The sequence below is a fragment of the Microcebus murinus genome, chromosome 2, assembly GCF_040939455.1.
Source record: "Microcebus murinus isolate Inina chromosome 2, M.murinus_Inina_mat1.0, whole genome shotgun sequence".
In the NCBI taxonomy this organism is placed as follows: Eukaryota; Metazoa; Chordata; class Mammalia; order Primates; family Cheirogaleidae; genus Microcebus; species Microcebus murinus.
This window is the reverse complement of record NC_134105.1, coordinates 43,619,308-43,642,496: the sequence shown is the minus strand read 5'-3', so window position 1 is coordinate 43,642,496 and position 23,189 is coordinate 43,619,308. Positions and strand designations below refer to the sequence as shown.

The 23,189-nt window shown below is 44.3% G+C and overlaps 1 protein-coding gene across 2 annotated transcripts in view; it reads left to right on the top strand.

Annotated features, from left to right (window-relative positions):
- Window positions 1-2,099: 2,099 nt before the first annotated feature.
- The window catches only part of FYB2 (FYN binding protein 2), a 122,098-nt gene continuing 101,008 nt past the window's right edge, over window positions 2,100-23,189 (top strand). The window contains exon 1 of one of the 2 annotated variants that reach the window (XM_012785117.3): window positions 2,100-2,507. In XM_012785117.3, coding sequence (XP_012640571.2) covers window positions 2,127-2,507 — 381 coding nt within the window. In that variant the 5' untranslated portion in view covers window positions 2,100-2,126. The remainder of the gene's footprint in view (window positions 2,508-23,189) is intronic. The other variant, XM_075998647.1, reaches the window with a different exon arrangement.

Genomic DNA, 23,189 nt, shown 5'->3' with positions numbered 1-23,189 from the left:
AAGTTGAATTTGGAAAATAATTGCTTCAAAGAGCTGGAAGCTTCAAGCTCTCAGATTCTGTGAGTTTATTATTCTGCTTTTCTCTAAGATGTAAATAGATGCAAACGGAGTGGTTGTCTGCATGGGCTCCGGAGCCAGACTTCCTGGATTGGAATTTCTGCTCTTCCACTTGCTGTGTTACCCGGAAGAGGTGACTTAACTTGCATGTGCCTCAGTTTCCTCAGCTGGAAAAAGAGGATCATAATAAGGACAAAGTCAGGTGATGCTTGCAAGGTCTGGGGCACTGTTGCTGGCATGCAGTAGGAGCTCAGTCAGTCATTTCTTTGTCCAGAATTAAGTGGAGCTCATGACATGATTCAACCTAGACTAAATCTAGTAGCAGTTCACCAAAGCACCTTGTATATAGCCAGGTCTTATACTTCTTTATTGAATTGAAGTATTTATTCGTAGTGTGTGGGAAGAGCTGGTTCAACTTAGTTAAATCCCTAAATTTGAAATCCCAATCTCTCCCCACAATATCTGCACTTTGGCCCCACCTCTCCTGTCTCCACCCTGCAATGTAAGTACGCATGCGTTCTCCTTGCATCAAGCTGGGTGCAAGCACGGCTGTGCATGGGACGGGGCTCATGAACAAACTGGGATCATCACAGGGAAATAAAACAATGCTACTTCATTGCCACACCCAAGTGCACCCTGTGCACTTTGACTTTGACAGCTACCAATGATTGAGAGGACGGGGAAAGGAAGAGAGGAACTGACATTTTTGGTGCCTACTTAGCGCTAAGCATCTATCAGGAGATATTTTGTGTGGCCGTTAGTTCTTAAGCCTAAAGGCAAAGCAGTCCCCACCCCTAACAGCTACCAATGATTAGTGCCTACTACATCTTAGGACCTGGCACTGTAGCGCGCCATGAAACAAACCAGATCACACAGACCTCCCAGCTCTTCCAGGTCTAGGAGCTGAGTCCGGCTGCCTGCTCCACCCCCTCTGCCAGTGCAAACTGGCCTGGAGCCACGAGGGGGAGCCCTTGCCCAGGGAGCAAAGGGACCCGGCCAGCCCGCGATCAGCTGGGGCTGGGGAGAGCTTCCTGCATCCTATTACAACAGCACACTGAAGGAAAGTTACGGATGACCTTTGATCTGTGCCCCGTTTAGCTGTAGGAATGGGCCCCCGGTCTGCGAGCACAGTCTACACAGCAGTGTTGATCCAACTAAGAGTGATGAAGCCCATGTGTCAGGGTGTGGTGACCATTTATTTAATTAATTGGCATATCATGGCCTAGAACAGAATAGAAAATACCAGCTTGATCACACCCAGTAAGAGGGATTGTTGCTTTGAGAAGTTTTTATTTTAGCATGAGTATGTGCTGAGCCATGACGTAAAAGGTACGTCTTACCACGAGTCATTAACAAAGTTTAGAGTACATGGACTGGAAAGATTTTGTAAAACCCATGCTCCCAGGCTCCAGACCAGAGTATTGATGCAATGACGTATTTAGCCCCTGAAACCTGTATTTCTGGTAGATTCCCGGGCAGGTTTGGGAGTCACCTGTCGGAGGCAGTGGGCACTCGGGTGGGGTTTCCTCACTGCCCTCCACCTCCTTTCCCCTGGCCAGGACAGGAGCAGCTTTTTCCTTGAAGAACGTGGCCCTCACAAAGCAAGAAAAGTCACCCGTGCTGCACGGGAAGCAGGGCACAGCCACTAGCCCTGCGAGCCCCCAAACTGGGAACCGAGGTTGGGATTTCCAGTGCCAGCTCTGTCAGAAAAAAATAATCCCCAGAAAACAAAGTCACGTTACAGTCAGCAGATCTGGGTTCAAACCCCTATTCTCCCACCCGAGAACATGGGCAGGTGTTACCACCTCTCCAAGCCTCAGTTTTCTCGCCTTTTAAAATGGGAAGAATAGCACTTCCCAGGGCTGCTGTGGGAGTTGCAGGCAACAATGTATCAAGTGCCCAGACAGGCCTTGGCCAAAAGCAGACGCTCCTTTGCATTAGCTCCCTTTCAGCCTCCACTAAATGCCCTGTGAGCTTAGGCTCCTTTGGGCTTTGGCTTGCTGAGTGAGAAAGTGTTTGTGAAGTTAAGTAGCCTTCGCCAGGGGTGGAGTTGGCGGGGGCTGTTGCCAATGGAATTCCATTGTCCAGCTGCTCCTGCTGTGCTCACAGAAGCTGCACCATCCCCATTCCTTGACATTCTCCCAGGGCAGGCACGAAGTGAAATCCGGACCAAGGGAAGAAAGCTCCCTCATTCCCCCCCTCCCAGGTGCTGGTCCTGGCCAAGCCAGGAGGATGCAGGCGGCCTGTTCCCAGCCCCAGGCGAGGGAGGAGCCACAGCCCAGGTGGGGCAGGTTGGGAGCCTGGACGCAGGTGTGTTCCGGGCGGCCAGGGGAAGTGATTGCTCCCCGGCCTGCAGAGGCAGAAGAAAGCAGACGGCTGGCCCCAGGATCCAGCTCTGGGGCGCTGAGTTTGTCCTTCAGACTCTACCTTGGAAGAAAACAATGGAAGAGGTAAGGCACGTTGTCGGTGTGGCTGTGGACTTCCTGTGTCCTTTCTTGCCGGGTCAGCCGTCTCCCCCTGGAGAGCCGTGGGGAAAGGCTGCCTGTGGCTTCTCCCTCCTGGACAGGAATAAGTGTGTCGGGTGTCAGTTGGCTCAGCTCACACTGGCCTTGCTCAGGGCAGGGGGGAGTGAAGAGGGGTGTGCTGGGGCCTGGCCACCTGGTACGTGAGGGACAAGAGGTGCCCAGTCACGATGGCATGAGAGGTCTCAGCTCTGACCAGCGAGCTGGGCTGCTGACCTGTTCCCAGATCTGCTGTCAAGTGCCTATCAGCTCGCCTCTGTGTTTACTTGCCCCCGCGGACCGTGTCCAGCCTCGGCGGTGATGAGTGGTCAGAGGGCAGGGCTTGGCACCCGAGGACGGTGACGCTGTTTTGTGGTTTCAGATGGGGCTCTGCCCCTTACCGACTGCCCCGGGTGAGTGTATTCCCCTCCACAGCCCCAGCACCCTCACTTAGAAAATCACTACTGAAATCACTAGTTGGTGAGATTGTTGGAGGTCCTTGTCAAAATAGAGACGAGCGAGGGGAAGGACCCGCACCGGCCAGGCGGCATCCCCGGCCCTTCGGATGGCTGAGTGCTGTTGGCACGGTTGGGGACCTCTCGCCTGACCGACCACACCTTCCTTTTTCCTCCTCCAGTTCCCCTGTCTTCTCTAGTCCCCTCTCCAATAAGTCAGTCGTGTGTGTGTGTGTGTGTGTGTGTGTGTGTGTGTGTGTGTGTGTGTGTCCCGAATATCGCCTTTATTATACATTTGGAGTCATTTTCTCCTGTGAATCCTGGGGCTTCCCACACAGATGTTTGGTTTCAGATCAGGACAGAGGACTCATTTCAGCTGTTGCCGGTTAGGAGCAGCTGCCCTTTGGCGCAGGGCACGTGTGTCTCTGTGGTAGACCACTTGGGCCCCAGTGGCTGAGTTTTGGAAAAGGGTGAGTTAGGGCCACACTGGTGCTGCCTCATCTCCCTCCTCTGAATTCTCCCCACTGCCCCCTGCACCGTACTGTTTAGCAACTTCTGAGAAACTACTCCTCCTCGCTGGAAAAGTGCCAGTTTGGATAGATTTAGTGTGCTCGTATGAAAAGGAGACTGAGGTGTTTGCTGTCTCTGATGGACCGGGCTCTGCGCTGGCGGTCATCATTCCAGTTTATCTACATGACGACACAGCAAGGTCAATGCCATTGTCCCGTTTTTTCATAGATGAGGAAATTTACGGTCAGCACGTTATCACTTGCTCAATACCACACAGCTGGCTGGCAGCAGAGCTGGGGCGTGAGCTTAGATTTGTCAATAACAACTACCATGTTTCCCCGAAAATAAGACAGGGTCTTATATTTATTTTTCCTCAAGAAGACACCCTAGGGCTTATTTTCAGGGGATGTGTTATTTTCCCCTCAAAGCCTCAGCTTGCAGCACACACAGGATGGCCGGTTCCTGACAGGGGGAGCCGACCTTGTTGGTGGGCTGCCCGCACCTTTCCGGTCACCTCCGTCACGATGGGGCAGATAAGAAGGGCTGCTAGTTGTCTTTACTGCTCTGCGACAAAATGCATGGGTTGTGCAGATACGCTGCATGGCCACGCCCATCACTAGGTCTTATTTTCGGGGTAAGGCTTATATTGCACAAATGCTTACAAATCCTGCTAGGGCTTATTTTATGGGTAGGTCTTATTTTCCGGGAAACCCGGTACTAAGCCAGGCATTGCTTTCAAGGATTACAACAGGACAACAGGTAGAATGTTAAGTTAATTAGAGAAAAATGTACAAAAGGGCATGTTTGTTACCTAATAACATTTTTATGGGGTAAGCTAATATGATTATACAACTTCTCAGAGAGAGGGACAAAAAGATCAAAAGAGAAATACAGGTGTTTTCTCATTTTAAAAGCAAGACTTTATCTTTTTAAAAAAATCAACAAAATATGGGTTTACTCAGTACATATTTACTGAGCACCTGCTTTGTGTGGTCAGGTCCTGTTTTAGACGCTGCAGATGCAGCACTGAACCAAACAGTCAAAAATTCCTGCCTTCATAAAACTAATATTCTAGTGAGAGAAGACAAATATGTACATTCAGGTCAAGTGGCAGTAAGTGCAACGTAGACACAAAAAGAAGGGAAGGGTTTAAGGATGGAAGGGCAGCAAGAGAGGCTGCTATTTTAAATGGGATAATTTCAAGCAAGGGTCAGTGTGAGGAGGCATTTCAGCAGACACTTGAAGGAGGTAAGGGAATTGGTCCTGTGAATATCTCAGGGAAGAACATTCTACAGAAAGATAATGGCAGGTGCAAAGGCCCTGAGGCAGAAGCTTATTTGGTGTGTTCAAGCAGTGGTGGAGCAGAGGAAGAGAAGGAGAGAGTGGTCAGAAGTGGTGGGGTCAGAGCATGGAGGGTCCTGGAGGCCATTGCAGAAGCTTGAGATGCTCCTGAGTGAGACAGAGGGCTACCTGCGTGTTGTGGGCGGTGCAGTGACACGATCCAGCTTACATTTTGAAAGGATCCTCTGGTGGCTGTTTTGGAAATAGATAATAGGGTCAGCAAGGGCAGAAGCTGGCTGACCAGGCAGGAGACTATTACAGTAACCCAGGCGAGAGGGGCTGATGGCTCAGAGCAGTCTCAGCAGTGAAGGTGGCTAGAAGTGGTTAGATTCCAAATATACTACAGGCAGAGTCAACAGGATTTACTGATGGATTGGACAAAATAATGTTAAAGAAGATGAAGATTGCACCTATGATTAAGAATAAAAAAAAGAAAATGATGAAGAATTGCCAAGAACTCCAAGGAGTGAAGCTGGAATACCTGGAAGAATGGAGTGAACATTTACTGAGATGAGTTAATACAGAGCAGATTTGGAAGTATATCAGAAGTCAGTTTCAGATACAACGTGCTTGAGGGGCTGAGTTAGTAGTTAGAAATTCAAGTTTAGAGTTCAAGCCTCAGGCAGGAGGTATAATCTACATGTATCTCCATTATCTAGAGCAGTGCTGGGGGCATAGTAGGTGTTTAGCAGACGTTACTCGATAACTTTAAAACTTGGCCCTCCAGCCTCTGGCGTTCTTCCCATCAAGAAACACAGTCTTGGCAAGAGAAAACTGTAGCATTTTTGAGCTGACTAAGCTGGCCAGTCAGGAAGCTTAAAAAATGGTGCTTGAATTGTTGATGAATGAGCGTTGGGGCTGTATTGAACTATATTTAAGTTTTCCTTCGCCTATGATTAGTCAAGTGATTTGAGCAAATCATGAAATTATAAAATATAGGAGGTAGGAGATTTCTCAAATACCAACCAGTCTCACAACTCCCATTTTAAACAAAGACACGTGAGGCCCCAAGGCAGAAAATGTCAACATGCTTCATAACCACGTACCCAGCATGCCTCATTTATGGGGTATGCTCCACGCACATTCCTGTTTACTTGGAGGGTAAATTCAGGATTGAAAGATCCGCTCAGTAACCTACTGTCAGGCCTGGCCTTAGATGCCACTTAGTTCAGCTTGGCAGGGGAGAGTGTCAAGAAAACAGAGTTTTAGTACTAAATGAAAAGCAGGATGATGAAGAAAGGTGCCAGCTTTGACGGGAGCACCGAGCATGGGTGCCTGACCCAGGGTGGGGGGCTCATCCTGGGCTCATTGGAGGAAGTGGCATCTCAGCTGAGTGTCAGAGGAGGAGAAGCATTTTGTCAGGGATGGAGAGAAAGAAGGCAGAGGGGACAGCATGAACAAAGGAGCAGCTGAGAGCAACAGCGGGTCAGGGTTGGGAATACTCCTGCAGTTAGATGTGGCTGGAGCAGAAAATGAAAAATCCGAGTAGCCAGAATGGACTCTCAAGAAGTAAAGAGGGATGCGGCATGTACTTTATCCTGTAAGCCAAGGGGGCCACTGAGGGCTTCACCTCTACAATGGGAGGTTGGACTAAACATTCCTGAAGTCTGTCATGCTTTGACATGCAGGAACAGTAGGACTTTCCCAAGGTCACACGTGGCTTATTTTTGAGAGAACCCAGGTCTAAACGCCTGTGCAACACGGCTTAGCAAGGCCTCAAGAGCAAATCCAGAGGGCGTTTCCTTCCTAATCCCACTGCTAAGGAATACGTCATAAGACAGGGTACCATCTACAGACACGGACCTGCCACTGAGAAGGACGCAGAGATGCACAGAGGGGTGAGACAGTGTGAGTGACACGGAGAACCCCATGTGAACATGAGGATAGGTAGCTGTAGGGGAGAGGCCTGGCACACATCCTGCCGAACCAGCCCTGCTGACCCTTGAACTTGGACTTTTGCCTCCAGAACTGTAAGGCAATAAATCTCTCTTGTTCAAGCCACACTTTCTGTTGTACTTGTTATGGCAGCCCTAGCAAACTAATAATCAAAAAATTAATTAAGTGAATTCATATGAATACTCAGTGCAGCACCCTTCCCCCATCAACCTGGGACGTGTTTTGTATCATGTTGCTATTTTAACATCTCCCAAAAACAACAGCTGTGCTTAGCAGAAATCTGAGAAGTGTTTATTACCACTCAGCATGAGAAATGGATGGAAATGATTTGGGACCACGGTCAGTATTCCTCTCTGACCGCTGGCTTCTTGGTTTTGGTTTTTCACATCTGTAAAATCTAAAATAACAAACTCCTGGGGAAATTTTAAAAGATTAATCAAAATAATGAAACATTTTGTCAGGACATATTAAATACAGAGAAACAACCATCACTCATCTTCTTAAATCTTCCCATGAGCTAGAAATTCTTCTTTGAGGTCAGGTATAAAATCTTTGCATGTCAGTATATTCAGATTGGCATTGAACACTCTCCGATTCAACCTATTATTTTATAAGATAGGTTATAGAAGATTGTGAAGACTTGCCCAGAGTCACATAGAATGTTACTGCCAGGGCCAAGATTGGTTCTTAAAGCTTTTCCTACCTTTCTAGTTGAGAGAACTAGACCAAAAGGTGGCATTTCATGTAAATGAAAAATATAATTTGAGCCATTTTGGTAAGATACATCCAGATATCATCATTCCAACTTTGACAAAGGAAAACTGAGGCTCAGGGGATTAAGGAATGTCCCAAGGGGCAGAGCTGAAATTTGAAACCCTAGAGCCCTTGCGGCTAACCTGTACTACACAGCTTCCTCTGGGTGGGTGTTGCCTCTTCTTGCCCAGGGCTGGTGCACGGAAAGGCAGCGACTGGGATTCCCTCTCGTGCATTACAGCCCCCAGCTCTGCGTGGCACTCGGGTTGGAGTGGAACACAGGGTTTTATGGCAAACATTCCCAACAGTGAGTCTAGAAGTTAAATAGTCTCTCTGAAGTAGGGTTTTGTGAAGTTTACAGTCAACATAAACATCTCTTCAGCCCTGGTTAAGGATAAGGGAGATTTGTAGCTCACCAGGTAAGGATGAATGCCTTCACCTGTTGATATTTTAAGGCCTTGATTGGAAAGTACTGAACCACTTGCAGCTATATTTTGGAACAACTTTTTCCCATGGAGGTCATTGCCAGATTCTGTTTTTCTGCTGGGAGATTTATTACTGTTTTTCGTTGTGAATGCATGCTAAGGAAGAAACACATCTTTTCTGAAAAAGACTTGGGGAACAGTAAGGATGTTTTGACCATGACATTTTCCCTGGGGCTTGTGTATGGTCAAAACTACTTTTGTTTTTCCAAGCAGAGACTCAAGTTGTGTCCTTGGGTTTCATGGCGTTGTTGTGGTGAGATGCCGCTCCCTTTTTGGCTAGATTTGTACCTCCCACAGCCTGATGCCACTATTCTAGAGTTTCTGGGAGAGAGGGACTCTTAGAGAATGTGTCCTTTAAAACTTCAGCTTCTGAACCCCACCTACTGGCTGTGTGAACGATGGCAAGTTACTCAACCTCTCTGGGTCTCTCCATGGGAGACCTGCCTAATGACAGTGCCTACCCTAGAGTTGTTGTGCTTCTACATAGAGCCTAGAATCATGCCGGATGTGTGCATGTACTCAGTGTAGCTGTCGTCGTTGATGATGACGGTGACGTCCACTGAAGGAGTTCACAGTCTACCAGGAAACAGGAAACTACACAGATATTTATAATGAGACATGATAAAGACAGTGATAGAGAAACACAGGATGAAGGATCATGGAAAGAGGAAATGTATCCCAATTAGAGAGGAGGGATGGAGTGGACAGATGTTAAAGAAGACTTTAAGTTAAAATCTAAAGAACAAGAGTGGAAGACTGGCGGACAGAGCTCAAGGATACCATGGTGTCTTAGAAACAGTTTCATCTCTTAAAATGGTGAAACATGCAGACTTTGTAGTGGGATTGCTGGATCTAATGGTGGATCTACTTTAAGTTCTTTGAGAAGTCTCCATACTATTTACCACAGAGGTTGTACTAATTTGCAGTCCCATCAACAGCGTATAAGTGTTCCTTTCTCTCTGCAGCCACGCAGACATCGATTGTCGTTGGATGTTTTTTAATGAAGGCCATTCTAACAGGAGTAAAGTGATATATCATTGTGGTTTCAATTTGCATTTCCCTGATGATTAGTGATGTTGGGTATTTTTTCATATGTTGGCCATTTTTCTATCTTCTTTTGAAAAGCTTCTTTTCATGTCTTTTGCCCACTTTTTTAATGGGGTTGTTTGCAAAAACCCACCTAACGGGTACAGTGAACACTATTCGGGTGATGGGCACATTTACAGCCCTGACTCAAGCCTTATATCAAAAACATTTATACCCCCTTTATATTTTGAGATTAAAAAGAAAACATAAAAATTTTTTTAAAAAAAGCAGCCTCCACAGTCAGACTAGCTGGGTACAAATCCCATCTTAGCTATGTGCCTTGGAAAAATTACTTAAGTTTCTTTATGCTTGGGTTTCTTCATCTATGAAATGAAAATAATATAATCTGTCTCACAGTTTTGTTTTTGTTTTCTAGTAAAGGTTAAATGACTTTTACATATAAAGCTCTTAGAACATTACCCAGCATAGAGCCAAAACTAATACTAGCTATTATGATAAAAATTTTTGTACTTCCTAAATTTTCTGAATTATGGCATGACAGAATTTGTAGAAATGAAGGTTCTGAGAGAGAAATACGTGGCAACAGCATACTTGACTCTGGATGAATGAAGTAAAAACAAGGAAGGACATTTGTTATAGAAGAGCGTAAACTAGAACCATAAAACCTGGGTCCCCTTCCTAGATGCAGGACCGTTGGCAAGTTGCTAACTCTTTTTGAGGTTAAGTTTCTTCATCTGCAGCATGGAATTGGTAATATGTTGTTCGCCTTCTTTCAGGATGGTTATGAAGGCCAAAGGAGATCATCTATGGGGAAGTGTTTTGTGAATTTTAAAGCACTATACAAAATGTAAGGAAATTGTGGTTAGGATGGAATTGATGTGTATACCAAATAAATACCTGGTGTAGAGAGGTGTGAAGATTGAACTTCAGCTCACTTCCAATCTGTTAATTTCAATCTTAAAATATTTTTTCAAGTTTTTACTTGGTGTAGAATTGATTAGATATGTAAGGACTCATAAAGGTATGTTTTTAAATTACTGAGCTCAACTGTATATTAATTTGGAATACTGAGGTCATGGAGTTCTGGTGAAATCTCCATACTTGAGCTATTATTAATACCACCCAGACCCAAGGTTTGTGAAAACTTTAAATGGGGAGGGCAAATCTTAAAGTGTCTGCTAGTCCCCAGACCCCACAGGACTCCTTTTTAAAAAGTGGGAAAAATAGAATTAAATAGTCTTCCCACCAAATGAGTAGATGAGATTTTATTCAAAACAGAAATCTGATATGGAAAACAGTTTTCATGCCTTTGTGGCTTATCTTGTTTGGGAAAATATATGTTAAATTCACTATGAATGATCATGTAGATCTTGCCTAAGAAAAAAAATTATACTTACCAAAATTGAACATACTTCCATCTTTCTTCATGTATGTTTTCCCCTTCATTCCACTACAGTTTGCCCACAACCGGCCTGTTTTCAGTTTTCCCGTCTCTTCACTTAGCTAATTTCTCTTATCTTCCAGTTCCCAGCTCAAAAGCCATTTCCTTATAGAAGTTTTCCTAAACCACCTTGATAATACTGTGGACAAACATAGTAATTGCTCATCAGACATTTCCTTTGCTCTCCTAACAATTCCCAGCTTCTCCTATAGTCAGATTGGGGTCTTTTGACAGGTTCTGGCCTATGGGCTGCGAGTGGAAGTGAAGTTCCAGGCACCTGCAGGTAGGTGTGGGTCTCCGTGCTCTCACTCCCAGTCATGTGTTGAGATGGTGGCATCACCGAAGAGTGGGTCCCTCAGTGAATGTGAGGAGCAGAGTCTGCCTCTGACTCATACTGGACATGTAGCATGCACCTGTGTGTGTGTAAGAGAGAGAGAAGAGATAACTTTAGGTTAAGCTATAGAGATCCGGGGGTTGCTTGGTTGCTACAACAAAACCTAGCCTTCCTAACCACTGTATATCCCAAAGTTGTCTATCACAGCATGTATATCCGTTTCCTATTGCTGCTGTAACAAAATGTCATAAACTTGATGGCTTAAAGCACCACAGATTCATTCTCTTACAGGTCTGGAGGTCAGAAGACTAAAAATGAGTCCACAGGGGCTGTGTTCCTTCTAGAGGCTCGCTGTAGGAAAGAATCTGCCTCCTTGCTTTTTCCGGCTTAGGGGCCACCTACACTCACTGATCCCTGGCTTCTTCCTCCAGCTTCAAAGTCAGCCACGTGGCATCTTCTCTCTGATCTCTGCTTCTGTCCTTGCACCTTCTAAGACTATGGCCTTCCAGTGTCTCGCTTGTAAGTAGCCTTGTAGAGACATTGAGTGCAGCTGGATAATCTAGGGTAATCTCCCCATCTCCAAAGTTTCTGGGGGACATTATTCAGCTTACCACAGTCCTAGCTTATCCTGACCACTGGGTAACCCCAATTTTTTTTCAGAGTATGTATCACAGTTGTAAAAAATTGTGTAAATATCTATTTAATTTCTCCTATTCTAGATTGTGAAGTTCATTAAGAAAAAGCAGTATCTATTTCTTATTCACTGTCCCCCCTCCTGATGGCTCCTATAGGTATATAACAATGACGATGATGACAACTACAACGGCAATAAATAATATTTTTGACTTGGCCTTGATGAGTTAAAAGCATACACATTCTTCTTGAGGACCCAAAGCTTACACATCCTAAAGATTAGAAAGGCAGACCACCTCACTCCCCGTTCTCATCTGTTTCCTCTCGAAGCCAAGCGATGCCTATGATGATTTTTCTTTTTATCAGTATCATCTGACTTGAAGTCTCTGGTCAATGAACACAGAGAAAAGTCTCAGTTAATGTTCTGTTAAGCCACGCGTTCTAGGCGGCAGAGCCTGCCTCACCCTGCCCCTCGCTCGTTCTGGCTGCTTCGCTCAAGCTGGTGTCTCTGAGCTGAGTAACGACGTCTGGCCCGGCACCCACAGGACCAGTTCAGGGCTTCAATCTCCATCTTGTTGCCTCTGTCCTGTTTTTTGCCTCACTGAAGTCTCCTTTGATATTTTTCAAATTTCACTGACAGCCAAGAGGAGCCTCTGGGAGGGAGTGGAAATGGGTGTGTGGATTGGGCCTAAGCAGGGCAGAACTAAGTGTCCACAGAGGGCCTCCTGTGTCCGCTATTCTGAACGGTTAATCGCACTGTTAGCGAGCAATGGGGTACAGGGGGAAAGGGGGGTGTGGGGGGCGAAGGATAACTTCATAGGGTAATTTCACAGAATGAGTGGCCGAGGGGTGCAGACTGGAGTAAAAGCTCCAAGAAAACCCCTACATACTTCATATCAGTGAATCCAGAGGAACAGGGAGGCCAACATGGAAGCATTTCTGTCACTGGAAACTAAAAATGCCACCTATCAGAACTGATACAGCGTTCTCATCTGAAACTATCAGGTCAATGAATTCTGTATATATTACTGAATGTGCACTCTTCGCCACAGACAGTCCATTCATCACTGTCAAAATTACCATGATAATCACAGTCATCAACATCCTCCTCCTCCCCTTCCTCTTCATCACTCCCTCTACCCATATCAAGACTACTATCCTTCAAACTGTCCTTATTTTGGCTTGCTTTGTGCCAGGCACCAGGCCAGGGTTAATGTCAGTGGCAATCCTGTGCTGTGAATAGCTCTAGCCTAATGTCACTTATCAGGAAACAGAGGAACGGAGAACTGAAATAACTTTGTCAAGGCGACAGAGCCAGAATTCATAGAGGTAGGATTCCAACTTAAGACTTTTTAACCCAAAGCCCATGTTCTTAATTCTACTTCTGCACTTGAAGTTGCTTAGCCTAGGGAAGAAGGGAAAAAATGTAAGAGGCAGTGGCAGTGCAGTAGACACTGCAGTTGAGGGAGGTACAGGACTTCCGGGGGCGCAGAGAAGTCGCCACCCCTCACTGCATACCTGATGGAAGGCTTCCTCGGGGAGTTGCAGCTGAGCCGAGTCAAGCAGGACAAATATTTGTTCAGACAATAAACAGGGATATGAGCACGCTGGGAAGAAAGTGAAATGTGCACAAAAGCGTGGACGCATTCATTCCTGCAACAAGAGAATGACGGAGTATCTGCTCTGCTCTGGGCTCTATGTTAAGGAACCCGGGATAATTAAAAGAGAGAAGACTGAATCTGGTGCAGTGGATGAACTAGAAGACATAAGACTGGAGGTAGAGAAAAACAAGTATTTAGAAGGAGATAGGAGAGGAAAATAGCTATTCATGGGATACTTGTGTTATGTTTTACAATTTCCAATGCATTTTCACATGTTTAGAATGCTACCTTGTACACAGTAGGCACTCAACTAGTAATTGAATGAATAATCTCTGTCCACCTTTAACCACTTCGGTACGGTGCTCACCGGCCACGAAACCTCGCCCACAGCGGCACTCACAGTCCGCACGACAGTCTGTGCTGTGCATCGACGACGAGTCCGCTTTGCTCTTGTGTGATGAGGAAAGCTTTAAAGCACTGAAAGCTTGTTTTACTCTACAGGCAGCTTTACTTGTGATGTAAATCAGAATAGGTAACATATACATATATGTTTTCATTACGTTATTTTTAAATGTTCACAGTTTTATTTTGATAAATGAAAAATTAGAAAAGTCATATCACAGCTATCTGCTAAAGTCGACGGTCGGCTGTGCGCCTTCATATCACGGCTGTCGGCTAAAGTCGCTTTGCGCGTTCATCTGTGGCTGTCAACTATAGTCGACGCTATACCGAAGTGGTTAAAGCAACCTGTTTGCCTAAAAGTTCTATGAGGACAGAGAATGCTTTGTTCATCATGGTCACCACTCACATCCACAGTGGGGCCACCAAGTTGCACAGTGGTGCTGTTCTTGTGGTGTTCTCTGTGAGCACCATGTGAATAGTGGCATAGGACTACTGTATATTATGCTATATTACATATATAACAACATAGTAGATGTACAACTTGGTAACTTGGGTTCTCATCTAATAGAGAATTAATGGTTATTGATTAGATTATGGACGAAGAAGGCAGGCTATGCAGAGATTATGGTCCTTCAGCCTCTATTCACGCAAGGAGCATTAGTTAAATCTCGGCTGTAAGCCAGCATGTCTGTCTCACAGGTAGGGAAGAGATGTAAGGTGAGAGCCTCAGAACACATATCTAGGGAGGGGAAGAGCCAAAAGCGAAACCCAGGGCTCTCCTAATCAACGCTGCCGTGCCGCAGCACACAGCACACAGTTTCTCTTCAAAGCCGTCAGTGCGTGGTTTCCTCCAAAGGGCCAGGAGTGTTTCTTTCCTAAGAAACCAGCTGGCTGCAGACCACGTTGCTGGCCCCACACAGCTGGCAACCTCCCAAGGTGAAGGAAATTGGGAGCTGGAGCCGGGAGTCTCTGTAGGGGATTGGTGTGTAACTAATTGCTGCTGTAAACCTGTCGCACAGGAGGATCTGGCTCTGCTAGTTCTTTGAGTAAAGAAGATCCCAAGGTTTAGCGAGTGGATTAGCGGAATACATATTTAGAAAGCACAGAGACTGTCGAGCATCAGTTTTGGCTGAAGAAATTTTTTCCCAGATGAAGAGCCTTTCAAAACACCCGTCAGTTGCATTTCTTAACTCCTTGTAGCCAAGGATCTGGGCTGTGGTTGTATGTTAGAGAGAGGTGGGGACACGAGGTCTCCCATTTATTAGCTCTTCAATCTTAGGCGAGTAACTTGACCCCTCTGGCTTCAGTTTCTTCATCTGTAAAATGGAGTTAATCACTTCGCCGGTGTAGCATGGAGGCAGAGTAAACAAAATCATGTATGAAAAGGACCTCATCCAACGTGGTACAGTGAAAAGATACTGAGTGTTGGAATCAGACCTTGTTGTTAAATCCAAACTTACCTCTTAATAACGATGCAAACTTTGACAACATCCATACTAATGATGATGATGATAATAATTATAATTAGCCAGTATTTCTAGAAAATATACCACATAGCTGGCATTATGATGAACACAGCATGGATTGTCTCAATTAATTGGCAATAGAGTAAATAGTATTACTGTTGACATTTTATTGATGGGAACTGACGCAGTGAAGGTTAAACTCAAAATCCTCTAGCTGAACGTGAAAGGACCAGGATGCAAACACAGATTATCTGATGCCCAAGTCCACAGCATGTGTTTTATTCTCTAAGCTAAACTGCTGTCTCTCTAAGCCTCAGTTTCCTCATCTGTAAAATGGAGATACCAATATCTGCCTTGCCAGGTTGGCAGGAGACTGTGAGGCCGCATCTGGGAAGCTCCTTTTGCAGCGGCGCATGCTCAGTAGCCGGTGGGGGTGGGCGGGGCGTGACGTGGTGGTGCGAGCCGTGTGGATAAGGATGGCGGCTGGCACTCCACTTCTTACAGAGGACTGCCACTGCTGTCATTGGAGAAAGAAGGTACTGAATAGACAGAAACCCAGACAGGAGCAGCTTTCTCTTGTTTTAAAAAACAAAATCGGCCGGGCGCGGTGGCTCACGCCTGTAATCCTAGCACTCTGGGAGGCCGAGGCGGGCGGATTGCTCGAGGTTGGGAGTTCGAAACCATCCTGAGCGAGACCCCGTCTCTACTAAAAATAGAAAGAAATTAATTGACCAACTAAAAATATATATATGCAAAAAATTAGCCGGGCATGGTGGCACATGCCTGTAGTCCCAGCTACTTGGGAGGCTGAGGCAGGAGGATCGCTTGAGCCCAGGAGTTTGAGGTTGCTGTGAGCTAGGCTGATGCCACGGCACTCACTCTAGCCTGGGCAACAAAAGTGAGACTCTGTCTCAAAAAAAAAAACAAAAACAAAATCATTTAACACCTGTAAAACCTATCCCAATTGCATTTAGAGTGGTGTCTTTGATTTTTTTTTTTTTTCCTGTTTCTTCATGCAGCTGGGACTCTAAAATACAAATCTAAGAAATTAAAATGGCCATATTGGCTAAGGAGTTTACATCATAGGTGTAGAGTGAAAGCAATAAAGTGGCTCAAAGAGGTTATTCAACCTTTCTTTTTTTGGTGTTCAGTAAATTGCACTTTAAATAACACTGTCTTAACCCCAAAGGACACTGAGCGACTGTTCCGTCTGGGGCACGAGAGGGCAGCAGGGAGAGCGGGAAGCCCTTTCACATAAGTACGCTCTGTGGTCGATTTTTCCATATCCCTGGCGGGCAGTTTCTCATGAGGCCTCTCGTTCTTGCCCACGTTGCAGTGCTCAACGAGCATGGGCATAGGATCAGGATGGGCGGTAATGGGATTGGCCCCTTTGAAGGGATCATAAATTCTGACTTCAGGCCCTGATCCCCAGACTGCTAACTAAATTAAACTTGAGCCCCTTTGCTGGGAGCTGCATTTTGAACTTGGCACCTGCGGCTGTATGTCCCAATTTTTCATCTGACACCCTTACCCCCACCACAAAATGCAGGGAAGCATCATTTTAGTATCTTGAAGCAGTATCAGGCCCCATAGTGTGTTTTTTTGTGGGTTTTTTTGTTTGTTTTTTTAGCTGATTACCTACAAGGCATCATAAACCTCATTTATTTGTATAAATGGTTATCTCCCTTTGTTTTCACTTTGCTTAGGGTTTCCATACAGACCTGTGTGTTGAGGGAGGGGTTTAGAGGTTGCAAACTATCATTTTCTCATTTGCCATCTCCTGGAAAAGTCTGTGAAGGTATTTTGAACCAAAAAAATAAAAAAGCAAACTGGTGTTAAGTTTGTTCCTAATGGTTTGCAAGGCCTATCAGAGGGGCAGCCCAACCTCATTTCTCACCCCTCCCCATCTCACATTTCAGGTGCCCTCCCCCCTGCAGAAACCGCCACCTGAGCAAGACTCACTGGCTCAGGTCTTTCCAGCACCATCTCCTCTACATAGAATGCCCCCACCTTCTTGACAGTCACGCTCCCATTTGGTCTTCATGTATCACCTTATCAGGGAAGGTCCCCTTGTCCCCAAACCCAGTGAGGTCTTCCTGTCCTGCCCCTGGTGCTGCTCCATCACAGCAGTGACCGCAGGGTGCCCCCATGGTCTATTTATGTGCCCATCTTTTTCCATGAGACCATGAGCCCCAGGAGGGCAAGGCCTGTGTTTGTCTTATTCATTTATGTTACCCATAGTAGGCACACAACAAATGGTTGTTGGATAAATCTGGGAAAAGATGAGCAAGGCCCCTATCATTAAGGAAAAGGAATGCTACAGCACAGAGTTCATTTTGAAACATCACAGGCTGTTCCACAGGTCTATATCTCTGTTCTTTTGCCAGTTCCATGCTGTTTTGGTTACTGTTGCCTTGTACTATAGCTTGAAGTCTGGTAAATTGATGCATCCAAGTTTGTTCTTTTTGCTTAATGTTACTTTGGCTATATGGGGTCTTCTCTGATTACATACAAAGTGTACAGTTATATTTTCTAGATCTGCGAAAAGTGATCTTGGTATTTTAATAGGGATTGCATTGAATCTGTAGATCACTTTGGGTAGTATAGACATTTTAACAATGTTGATTCTGCTGACCCATGAGCATGGTATTGTTTTCCATCTGTTTATATCCTTTGCTACTTCCTTCCTCAGTGTTTTGTAGTTCTCCCTATAGAGGTCTTTTACCTCCTTAGTTAAATATATTCCTAGGTATTTTATTTTCTTTGTTGCTATTGTGAAGGGTATCAAGTCTTTGATTTGGTTTTCAGTTTGACTATTGTTGGCGTATAGCAATGTTATTTGTGTACATTAATTTTGCAACCCGAGACTTTGCTGAATTTATTTATCAATTCCAGTAGTCGCATGGCAGAATCTTTGGAGTCTTCTAGCTATAAGATCATATCGTCAGCAAAGAGAGATAGTTTGACCTCTTTTGCCTCCTTTTGGATGCCCTTGATTTGCTTCTCTTGTCTGATTGATCTGGCTAGAACTTCAGCACTATGTTGAATAGAAACACTGATAGAGGGCAACCTTGTCTGGTTCCAGTTCTAAGCAGGAATGCTTTCAATTTTCAGAGGGGAGAGGAATGGATGTGTAAATTCGCACCTAAAGGAAGCAGTATGTGCTGTCTATGGGATGGACACACTTGTAGCTGTGACTCAGGCAGTGCAAAGGCAATTTATGTAACCAAAGCGCTTGTATACCTGTAATACTCTGAAATAAAAATAAATAAAATTTTAAAAAATCACAGGCTTTGGCATTGGAGCTGGGTTTAGATTGTGGCTCAAGCACTCTCATTTGCTATGTGACCTGAGCAAGCTTCAGAAAACTCTGATGCTGAGTTTTGTCCTAACCTTCAGGTGGGAGGATTTTGAACAGCACTTCTATGCTCTGTTGTTCTTACTCCATTCCTAGGTGGCTTCAGAACTAATCATTGGTACCAGGAACACGGACTGTTTCACTATTGTTATAGCCTGTGTAGTAGTGAAGATTGAATCAAAGCCCTATTGTTCATGAAAGGTGACTCACATGCTATTTTTAATCAACTTTTACTTCTTTCCATCTTAGCTTGGATTTGACAGCTATTTCTGCCTGTTTTCCTGGGCTCATAATTTCTTGGCTTCTGCTGCCTTCTCTGTGCTTTGGATTTTCAGTTTGTGTACTGCTTAAGGCTCTGCCTTTCCTTACCAGGAGTGGAATGTTCAGACTTATGATAAGCCATTGCAATTGATGTTGCCATTATTTCACCCAATGAAAGGCAATAGTCAGAATGTGCAAGACATTCAGCAATGAGTTAACTTTCCTTTTTACATCAAGAAATATGCATCAAAAGAGCATTTTCCCCCTTTGGAAGTTATTTTAGGTATATTTTTATGACTATATTCACTTACTAAGCCACCACAAATTTATCGAGCACCTACAGTCCTTGTCCACGGCAGCTCACAGCGTGGTGTGATAAATGCCATTGTGGATGTTGGGCAGAGAGCCGTGACACAGGAGAGGGTTAGCCAGCAGCCCTCTGCAGCAGGGTGAAGCAGAGAGTGGAAAGCACTATCCGTGCCATGCTTTATACATTGGCAATCAGGATATGGGATTTGACTCGATTTATTCTCATTTGCAAATTTATTTTGAAAGTGCATAAGACTAAATTGTATTTTGTTATTTGGTTCTGCATTTTCATGTCACTTTTTAAATTACATTAAATCAGCACTACCTTGAAAAATCCAAGATAACACAGGCACAATAGCCATGTAATTTATTAAAAGTGTTTAAAATATGCCAATTATATTAGGTCTGATGTTTTGCTCATCTCAGTGTAAATAACAAAAAGTCTGAGAGAGTGTTTTAAAAGCCAATGCAAATTGGTTTCTTAGGTTGTTTGTTTGTTTCCAATGGTGTGATTAAAGCTACATTTTTTAACATAATTTCTAAAGTAAATGTGACATATATACAAAATTGATTATGAAATTTTTATGCGATAACAAAAGAATTGTAAATTGGAGCTAAATTTATAAGTATAGCATATTAGCAGAATAGTTAAAAGCAGGCCTGGAGTTATACAGACTTGTATTCACATTCTTATACCACTTTCTAACTGTGTAAACTGGGGAAAGTGACTTAACCTCTCTGTGTTTGTTAGCTCACATGTAAAATGGCTCAGTAGCAATACCTGCTTTTAGGGTTACTGTGGAGATTAATTAAGATAACATGCAAAAAGGTTGATAATAAGGAGTATGAGGATTGAAAAGAGGTAAAACTCTTCCCAAGAAGCTAATATTATAGAATTTTTGCTCATATAATCAGGTATTAGCTTATTTCTAAAAAAAAAAAAAAAAAAAAAAAAAGAAAATTAGCCAAATTCTTGGGTTTAAGGAGTCTAGGGTAGAGCATGGGCATGAGTTCGATTCCAGTTTTGCCCCTTCCTTGCTGAGACCTTGAACAAGTCACTTAGGGTCTCAGTGCTTCAATATCCTTTTCTGTATCCTGGGAATATATTGGGTTTAAAACAGCTAATGTATCTGAAGTGCTTACCAATATCAGGTATATAGTAATATCATAAAAGTGTTTACCAATTTTTTATTGTCATTATCTTGTCTTAGATTCCTGTAACATAAAAATTGAATGAGAGACGTCTGTTTGATGGAGTCTTTTTCCCTAGTGATGAAATATATTCATCTAAATGTAATAATACCACATTTCAAGAGCTGGGATTCAGACTTGTTTCACCCTGTTCTCTCTATTCTTCTGAAATAGCAACATCTTTGTCTATCTTGGCTGGTTGCTACCTCCTTGGTTAATTTCCGTGTCGAGGAGAGAAACCCCTTCTGTTGAGAGGGCATCACTGTCTCCTCTCTCAGGTTGTTCCTACAATGTCTCTGCAATTGCTTTAGCACGTACTTCCCAACTGAGGTATTTGTGGCTTGCTATAGTGAAAATAGCTCAGGCTATTTTCCAGGGCTGTTTTCAAGGTTGTCTTCTGACATTATAGCAATTACGTAATCTGTTTCCATGGGCATTCTAATCTGCCCTCACAAAGATGACACAGAAAAAAAAATTTTTAATTTTGCACATAGTTCGTGTACAATGCAAACCTGCTAACTTTATCAAATATTCATCACTGATTCATTTATTCACCCAAGATTTTGTGAGCCACAGGGCTAATGCTTGGGATACCAAGATAAATGAGCTACTATCCCTGTCTTAAGAATCCCTTTCAGGGATTCTGAAAGACTTATAAATCAAGGATTCATTCCTTTACCTAATTTTTATTGAGCACCCACTGTGGGTCAAATATGCTTCCACGAACGGGTGCTACCACAGTGAACAAATACTAAAATATGACAAAGTACCTGTCCTCGAGGAATTCACATTCTGATTGAGGGAGAATGACAGATGGTGGGTGCTGACAGGTGCTATGCAGAAAAGCAAAACCAGGATGTATTGGTGCATGTTTTTTGGTTGCAGAAAACCAAATCTGTTGAATTTCCAGGAGGACTGGGGAGTAGTTCGGGTGCTACAGCTAAGGGCAGAGTCTGATTGTTCCAGTGGGAACCCATGGATGCCGCTGCCCACTACATAGCGCAGGGACCTCTGCGTAGCTGCTCCAGACAGGATACACTCTCTCGAGTGGCTACACCCTCAGGTGCTCGTTTCCCATGCCTCCCACGGATACCTCTGCTCGACAGAATTCCAGCTGAAAGAGCATCTGGGAGATGTAGTTCTGAGACTTTCAGGCTCCGTGTCAGGGAAAGGTTGCCTAGACAGGGTTGGGCGAGCCAGTCTACCTAGGGAAAGGCAGGTAGAGAGTGAGGAGTTGCTGCTGCTTTACATAAAGTGGCCATGAAAGCGGTATCAGTTAGATATTGCATTTAGCTGCCCACCTGTAAGTCCATTCGTAGCTCGCCACCCACTCTGAAGATCGAGCCCACAACTTTAAGAAGACTCGGCCTCTGCTTTCTTTTCCAGCCTCACAACCTGAACAGTGGGGCTTCAGTGTTGTGAAATCACTGCTACTTCCCATACACAACACGCTGTTTCACAATGCCATGCCTTCTTTGTTCATGCTGGTCTCTCTCTCTGGACTTCCTTCCCCACCACTGTTTGCTTGGCTGTTTTAGCTGAGGAATCCTCTCTAGGAAGCCTTCTTGATACCCCCAGATTGCAACATGAGCCTCTTCTCTGTGTTCCCATGGCTGACTTGTGCTATGTATTTAATAGTTTCCTGGATTATATTAAAACAATCCATTTGTGTCTGTCTCCCTCATTCTATGAGTTTCAAAAGGTCAGGGACTACCTCATTCATCTTTGTAACCCTAGTGCCTAGTGCGTAGTAGGCAACTAACAAATATTTTGACATGAGTTGAATTTCGAACAAGCAGGAATTTGCTGGTTCGGGAAAGTGGGAGAAAAATGGGCATTGCAGGCAGAGGAAACAGCATATTCAATGTTACAGAGACATGAAAGAGCAAAACAGGTCTGGAAAAATGTAAGCATATCAGTGAGGCTAGAAGGAGAAAGCAGGTAGAGGAGGAGGGAATCGGTATGACGCCAGAACACTGACAGGGTTGGGATTAGGATGGGTCTTATGCATTGAAGAAAACAGCTTATTTGAAAGCTTTGGGGAAGCCACATTGAAGGATTTTAAACAGGTAAGGAACTTACACATTCAGATTCGTGTTTTTAAAGAGGTTGGTCTAACAGCTGGGTAAACGGTGGATTAGAGGGGCTCAGAGTAGAAGCACAGAAACCACGAAGAAGCCATTCCGAACCACGAGTGAGGAAGGCTTGAAGGCAGTGGCAATGGCATGAAAAGAGATAGGTGGCTCAAAATTTCAGATCAGTAGAATTTGGGCACCAGAAAAGTGAAGCATGGTTTTTACCAGAAGGGCCCCTTGGCCACCTCCCAACCCATCTTCACGCCACTTGCCTCACACCTCCAATTCTGAACTCCCACCCAAGGGTGATGAATAATAAAAAACAAAATGCATCACATCTATCTCCCATCCATAGCAAGGAACATAAAATCCAAATGTTAGTGCCGAAAGGGGCCTTGGAGATCCCCCCGGGCCAACTCCTCATTTGATATATGAATGAGCCAGAGAAAACAATTGACTTTTCTGCGTTCCTCTGGAAACCAATGGTAGGCACCCACTCACTACAGCGGCATCTATTTAATTCTCCATATAGCACTTGTCTCTAATGTTTTCTTGTGTATTTGCTAATTTTCTGTCTCCCCCTGGCATTAGAAAGTAATATTTAAGAGCAGAGTCCTTGACTGTCTAAAATAGCATTTTGTCTATTAAGGAGATACTTAATGAACATTTGTTAACAGAGGAATGAGGCAGGTATAATCAGGTTTGCTCCCTCCTGGACTAGCGATCTTTACACAGGACCTTGGTTTGCAGGTTACCAAATCCATCATTTTATTTCCTAGTAGGGCTTTGCTTGATCAATCCTACAGAGGCTAAAACTATGCAGAGGCTAAAATCTACCAAGAAATAATATTGTACAGTAGTTCATGTGTCTTCTAATGTGAATAAATATATTCATTATTTTACTTTGAAAATATTAACCACTGACAAACTCACACCCATTAGGAAGGAAAGCTAGTATAAAGAAAAAATGTTGGTGAGGACATGGAGAAACTGGAGTCCCTGTGCATTGCTGGTGGGAATGTAAGATGGCATAGTTGCTATGGAAAACAGTATTGAAGTTCCTTAAAAGATTA